Source organism: Xiphophorus couchianus, chromosome 13, assembly GCF_001444195.1.
Source record: "Xiphophorus couchianus chromosome 13, X_couchianus-1.0, whole genome shotgun sequence".
Taxonomy (NCBI): Eukaryota; Metazoa; Chordata; class Actinopteri; order Cyprinodontiformes; family Poeciliidae; genus Xiphophorus; species Xiphophorus couchianus.
Window position 1 is genome coordinate 27,335,302 of NC_040240.1, and position 7,107 is coordinate 27,342,408.

Below are 7,107 nucleotides of genomic sequence, written 5' to 3' on the forward strand. Positions count from 1 at the left end.
TTTCCTGTCACCCTACTTTCATATAAGGAACACTAGAGCCCAGAAAAGACCCCTGGAGGGGAGAAAAAATAAAAAAATTACAAATGGCAATTCCAAATAAAAAAACCTTTGCTCAATAAAGAGCTTTTTATACTAATATAAGCCTGGAAAAAGTCAAACATTATGAAGGCCAAACTACTTTGGAACTGAATCTTATTTTGATTCAGTCTAAAAGTTCATCACTTTTAGGCTGATGAACAGAAACAAGCAGGCGCCATTAGAAGAAAAAACAAATATCTGTAATTGAACATTCTGGAATTTTTTACATTAAATTCAGATTACAAAAATCGACAGTTACACGATTTTACATAGCTGGAAAAGTAGCAACCACAGATGTGCTGTTTTGTGAAAATTTGTTCATTTCCACTCCCCCCTTTACTTCCTAGGCTTCTTATTCTGACGTTCTGCTGTTATTTTCCTTGGTACTGTCCATTTCCACTTTTAGTTTAGGTATGGGCTGGGTCCCCACACTCTATCCCTCAAAACCAGAAACTGGTCCTCAGTTCTTCTTGGCTTTTGGCGAGTCATATTTCCTTTTACTGGAGTACCAGAGGAGCAGAGGGATTCCAATAGAAGGCAGAGTCATCACACCAAAGGCAGCCCAGTCCAGCTAACAGAAGCACAAATCAAACAAGTTAAACACAAACAAAATATGTTGCATAAAATTGCAAAGAAGTAAAATGACCAGCATATTTTCTAACGAGGAAAAAATTCCAGTTCAGCTTACATAGTGAGGAGAGAAACGCCGGTCAAACTCCCTCTGGGCCAAGATGCCCCCCTGGCCAGGGGCACTGGTGTAACCCACCTTCAAAAATAAACAACCAAGTAAATAAAACTCATATTCAAATTAGCTTTTTTAACCATACCACACCACAAAGACATCTGATCTTACCACAACCTGTCCTCCTTCCTGGGCTACGTAGCTGACAGAAGCTGAGGTGAAGTTAAAGTACCCTGCCTTTAGGGGGCGTAACACCACCGTATGAGACACGTTGCTAGCTCTGATTTCTGTAGTTAAATTGATAACTGACATAATGAAGAGAACATCCATGTGATTTACACCACAAACCTCTCTGACGCCTGTAAGGACAGATAAAAAAATGAGCAAACATTTTTTCTGCATGGTAATCGGGTTGGGGTCTGTAGTTTACTCATGGTGAAGAATGAATGGCAGAAAACCACTCAGTTCCAAAGTGACTTAGAACGTATTCTGAAGGCAGACATGTTTCCTTTTCTTGAATGTATCTGTTACACCTGGTGATAATTATAATCATTAAACTCACATCAAAATGTCACTGGTGTAAAAGTACGTTCCATATGCCGTAAAACCAAGCAAAGCAATTTAACAGCTTTTTCAAACATCAAAGTTTTATGTGAGTGCTTACATCCGTTTATTACCACCAAAAACAATATCAAACTGCTATTCCACAAGTTCCAGTGTTTCTAAAACACATAAAATCACAGGATTATGATTAAATATAAATATCTGTACAATTTGAAAACTGCAGCAACAAACAGCATTTTAGTTCAAGGATACGGTGCAATCCTGTCCCATTTTACATTCAACATTCCCGACACAATTCCAAAGTCTTCAGGAGGAAAGGAATCATCAGAAAGTTCCACCTCCAGGGCAGCACTAAGGAGACAGAAAGAGGGACACACAATGGAGGAAATCCCATTTCATTATTGGCAATAAACCAGGAGATTTCTTAAGAGCATCTTTAGGGTTGGGGGCAGTAAAGGCTCAGTGAAATCTAATGTTTCATGTTAAATGTGAAGTTAGAACCTTATCAGAGCTGACAAGGACCTTGAAATGTCATGGCTGCGATGTATTTAGTAGTCACAATAGTAATATGATTACAATAACGTCCCTTATTAGTCCCATATCTCTTATATGAAAAGTTTTTAAAGTGTTCAATCTGCAGGACCAATAATGACCAGTAAGTGATAAAACACATACATGCGTGTTATTTTCCTCATTAAACAAACTGTTGAGCCCTGTAGAAGTCAAACAAAAATTAAAATGTTTAGATATAAGTTTGGTTTATTCATAGATTCCTGTGGTCAGTGTCACAGATGTAATCTCTTCTTTAACACCTTGCAAAATATGTAAGGCTCTAAATAAAAACAAGTTTTAAAGAGTAACTGCGTAATAAAATACACGGCTGACCCGAGTTCGTCTCCGGTCCTCGGTTCCTTGGCTGCATGTCTTTCCCGTGCTTCTTTGTCTCCTACTTCTGGGTTTCCAGAGTTCCACAGTCCTACAGTTAATTCATTTGTCTAAACCATTTCTTTAACATCATGTTTGTCTCACCTGTCCGATTATTTACTCTAAGTCTTTTCCCAGATAGCAAAATATGAGTGAATCAACGTTTCAATGTGGTAAAGCAGGCAGTTTATTTAGTTTATTTTATATTGAATCAATGTTAGGAATCATCATCTAAACGGTAATCTATATGTACATTTGTGTTGATTTTATGTCGACTCAAACTTAAGGAATCAATATTGATGCACATTTGACATTAAAATATTAAACTTTTCTAAAAGCCATTTACTGAAAGCTTTACATTAGAAAAGCTTAGTTTCTCACCAATAGTTTCTGCTGACAGATCTACATCAGAACATTTCAGGTTTCTTCATATAGACTGTGTGCACAATTATTAGGAAAGTTTTAGTTTTGACCATATTATCATTTTTATTCATATTTTCCAACTTCAAGCTGCATAAACTTGAATGGTTATTGAATATAGACATATCAGCTGATGTGTGACGGTGGGGCCTAAGGAGATCAACACCTATATCAATGCGTGAATAATTATTAGGCAGCTTCTTTTCCTGAGTCAAAATGAGAAAAAAGAAATTTAAGTGACTCTGAAACATCCAAAACTGTAAAAAAAATCTTTCAGAGGGATGCAGCACTACTGAAATTGCTAAGATATTTATTAATTTAAGTTTATTTCATAGGGACAGACACACATAGACAAATTGAACAGAACAGCAGTTCCATAGTCCTTAAAACAGCTAATTTACATTCGCAGCATTTGTCCCTAAATGGGCTTTTAAACAATGCATCTTAAAACTAGTAAAAAATGAAGCAATAATAATTTAAAATAGTACAACATAGTGTTGACAACATATACATAATCATGCATATAAAACAGTGAACCATAAAACATTAAGTATGGATACAGTTCTGTTTTTGACATAACCAGAGTTTTGTTTGTTTTATAAACCTACTATAACTGTTTATAAAAACAACAGACTAGAATGACTGTTAAACAGATTGCTCAGGGGAAAAAATGGAAGTGAGTTCCAAACTGCAGAACTCAGTGACAGAGCACTTTGAGCAAAAATGGTTCTATGAAAGGGAACTTTACAATTTCCATTTAAAGCCGCTCTAGTAGATCAGACACCAGCAAGGTGGAGGCAGGGTAATGGTATGGGCTGGTATTATCAAAGATGAGCTAGTTGGGCCTTTTCATGCTGAACATGGACTCAAAATCAACTCCCAAACCTACAGCCAGTTTTTAGAGGACACTTTCTTCAAGCAGTGGTTCTTCAATCTTTGTTCAGCCCTGGTTTGTTCCAGTACTAGCTGAGTGTTTTGGAGGCCTAATTAAAATACTCATGTAGGTAAAGAGAGAAGAGTCAAAGCTGGGGGCTTCACCGCAGAGCGGTTTTATGTCTAGCAATAACCGTGCACTGACCTGGAGCCCACATTGTAGATGTTGTACTGCAGGGTGAGGTCTCGGCCCTCCACAGCGTAGCGGTTTAACAGAGACTTGGAGGCCAGAAGCCGTGCGCCCTCCTCTCCGGCAGTCAGCGCGAGAACCACCAGCAGCACACACACACGCAGCATCATGATCATCCTGGAGCAAGTTACAGTCAATACACAGTTTCTATTGAAACATCAGGGTAGCTTAAAAACAACAGATTGCTCAGGGGAAAAAATGGAAAACAGCTGGAATATTTGATAATTTTTTTTTGATGCTGCTATATTTCCAGACAAAACAGCAGACTCTATATGTTATACTAGAATGGCTGGAGTTAGGCCATTTGGACATATACCTATTCAGGCTAGAGATAGTCCAACTGGCCTGAAGCCCGTTGCACTGAAGCCCTTTTGTTCAGTAAATAGGGCCATTACCTAGGGCCATTACCTTAGAAGTACCCTGGTAATGGCCTCAACGCATCTCACAGTTGCACAATTGTTCCTTAGACTTCGACTTCGACTTAGACTGACTTTGTTGTCATTTTCAATGCACAGGGTGTATACAGAACGAAATTTCGTTGCATACGGCTCAGGATAATGTTTGAGGTTCCAATGTGAGTAAAATAAAATACAGTATAAAATATGAATATAAATCTAAATATAAAATATAAAGTGCAGGACTGACAGTAAAATAGAAGTTATTTAGCTATGTACATGTGCAAGGTATAAAGTGGAGACCAGTTTTTGAGTGCAGTCCAGTTAAGAGTTCAGCAGTCTGATGGCAAGTAGGAAAAAGCTGTTTCGGAACCAGGCGGGCCTGCACCGGATGCTGCAGAACCTCTTTCCAGAGGGCAGCAGGGAGAACAGTCCATGGTGGGGGTGTGAGGGGTCACTGATGATGTTTCGGCCTCGGGACATGCATCCTGCATCGATGGTTGACCTGACACTTCGCCCTTTTGCCTGAGCTGGGTGTGGAAGGTTGTTGCCGAAGCAGTTTCTCCTTGTGTGCCTTCTTCTCACTCACATGAGAGTTACCGAACTCTTTTGCAAGCTCAACCAGGAAGTCCACCCGTCTCTCCTGCACCCCAATGCATGCCTGATAAAGCACATGTGCATTCAGTGCTGCCATGTCAATCATGTTTGCCAGGTTTGCTGACCAGCTGTCACATAGTGATGGAACCTTGGTCACCCCCCCGCAAGATTATGACTGAAATAAATGCCATTAGTTCTTGTGAACTAAATAGGTGAAGCAGTCACCTATTTATCCTCCACAGCACAAAAGGCTGCATGCAAATTTGCATGTGCAAAGTCTCCCAGATTTCTTTTGCTTACACTTTTTGCATGATTTTTTTGAGGTGGATCAACACAATTAATTTGGTTAGTTTATTTCTAAACTGTCATTTTATACCCTCTTAGCTTTATTTCAAAGAAAAACATTACTAATTTCTTTTAGAAAAACCTTTGCATATTTCTTGAAACAGATTGTATGTTTTGCAAACTCTATGTACATTTGGCAAAATGACCTGGATAATGCAGCACAACATCATGGATCAGCTGCAAAAGGTCACATCTCTCCAAAAACACTTCATGTATGCTTCAAAACTAAACTGAAGAGCATGACCTACAGGAGATCTGATCTCCTGCAGGTATCATAGATACCCACCCCCAACATGGACTATTCACATTCCTACATTCTGGCCTGACGGTCAACGGCCACATTTACAATTGAAGAAGAATGCTAATTTGAGCCATCAGAGTCGTCAGGGTGGACTCAGGGCCTTTTGGCCCTGTTCAGCCATTCTGGGGAGAAATCGAAAACCCAGCCATTCTAGTGAAACGCTTACGTGGACCAACCAGTGTGGTAACAACCACAAGCATTAAACCCCCGTTCTTTAAATAAACTAATTATATTGCTAAATACAGATTTAGTTTAGTAAACATTTTAGTTCCTAACCTACAAAACAACCCAAACAACTTAAAGACAGACTGTTACCGTGAGTGTTTTCCTTCCAGCAGAGACGAAGTAGCGAGCGTGGCACAGACTGAGAGCTCAGTACATGACGTGTTCCTTATTGAAGGAAGTTACCAGGGCAGGCGGCAGCGCCTCTGCTGTGTAGGCGGTGGAAATGCGCAAGCGAATTGGAAAGAGACTTTTTATGTTTCCTGAATTAATCCAAGGGAGTAAATTCCATCTCATTACTGGGAGGGACCATAAACAGGGGAATTTCTTAAGAACAGTTTTGGGGGGTCGGCAAAGTCACAGTAAAATGTAACGTAAAATGTGGTTTAAAAAGTTTTTAATGTGTTCAAGCTGCAAGACCAAAAACCACTAGTTGCAATGCACATCAAACGTGTGTTTTTCTCAGGAATGCAAACTGTTGAGACCCATATACTCAACAAAATTAAAATGTTACCTATGAGTTTGGTTTAGTGCCACTGACCTAATCTGCTACACTTTTACAAAAATGTAAGGCTCTAAAATAGCTCCTCTTAATAAAATTCCATATAAACATTCATTTATTGTAGTGGCTCTCAATACAAATGATGTTTTATTTAAATTAAAACTTAAGTTGGTTTACTTTTAAACCTTTCTTTAAATTATGACTGAGAACCTATAGATAGGTAGAACAGGTAGGTAGAATATCTAGGGAGTATCATATCTTAGACTTAATGCTCAAAGCTCCAGGGGGTTTTATAGAAAAATATTCAGATTTTATTTTGTGATTTTAAAGGCTCTATGTTGAAGAGAGTAAGAAATAAAGACATACCTTTCTGTTTTTCAACCTGCTTTCTGCTCTGGGCTCCCACACACCAAGCTGTTGGCCACTTGTTATGTGGCCAAAAGCCACATTGAGATGCTTCCATCTCAAATACCTGATGCGTTGATTTAAAATGAAGCTTGCTGAAAATTTCAAAATAAAAGCCTCAATATTCCTCTCAGGTTAGTGCACCTCCAGCGGCGGTGCAATAATATTAGCCTGAATTAACTTTACCTCTCAGGTTAGTGCGCTGCCTTGCGCAGCAAGGCAATGCATTAGCATTAGCACAAATATTAGCATTTCACTTCCTTCCACTATGAGCCTTTTCCCTAACATAAGCATTTTAGCTATTTCTTATACATTAGCTATTGAGTATACTCAATGGAGGAAGTGAATGTAAGACAACATGCTAGTGATACCTCACATGCTACTCACATACATGCAACATGCTAACATTAGCATTTTGGCTAATTTCAACTGATACACTTACTTTAACATACTCAGTGGTGCAAGTCCATGTTAGTCAAGATTCTTGTGATTCTCCACATGCTACCGTGTAATCTTTTAGCTTAGCTTAGCATTGATGCTAATTTTTAT

General features: G+C 38.8%; 1 protein-coding gene across 1 annotated transcript; it reads right to left on the reverse strand.

Moving 5' to 3' along the window:
• Positions 1-256: 256 nt before the first annotated feature.
• On the reverse strand, positions 257-5,896 carry ssr2 (signal sequence receptor, beta). The gene is made up of 6 exons (XM_028037032.1): positions 5,745-5,896; positions 3,747-3,908; positions 1,577-1,675; positions 932-1,040; positions 767-844; positions 257-649 (listed from the first exon to the last, which is right to left on the reverse strand). The coding sequence occupies exons 2-6, from the start codon at positions 3,905-3,907 to the stop codon at positions 539-541; spliced, it is 558 nt and encodes a 185-aa protein (XP_027892833.1). The 5' UTR covers position 3,908; positions 5,745-5,896; the 3' UTR covers positions 257-538.
• Between the last annotated feature and the right edge of the window lie 1,211 nt (positions 5,897-7,107).

Coding starts and splice junctions, on each gene's coding strand:
- ssr2 (XM_028037032.1), bottom strand. CDS start 3,907: ATGATCATGATGCTGCGTGTGTGTGTGCTGCTGGTGGTTCTCGCGCTG. Junction 1,041..1,576: donor AAATGGGACAGGATTGCACC/GTATCCTTGAAC, acceptor TACAGAAATCAG/AGCTAGCAACGTGTCTCATA. Junction 650..766: donor GGCGTTTCTCTCCTCACTAT/GTAAGCTGAACT, acceptor TGCTTCTGTTAG/CTGGACTGGGCTGCCTTTGG.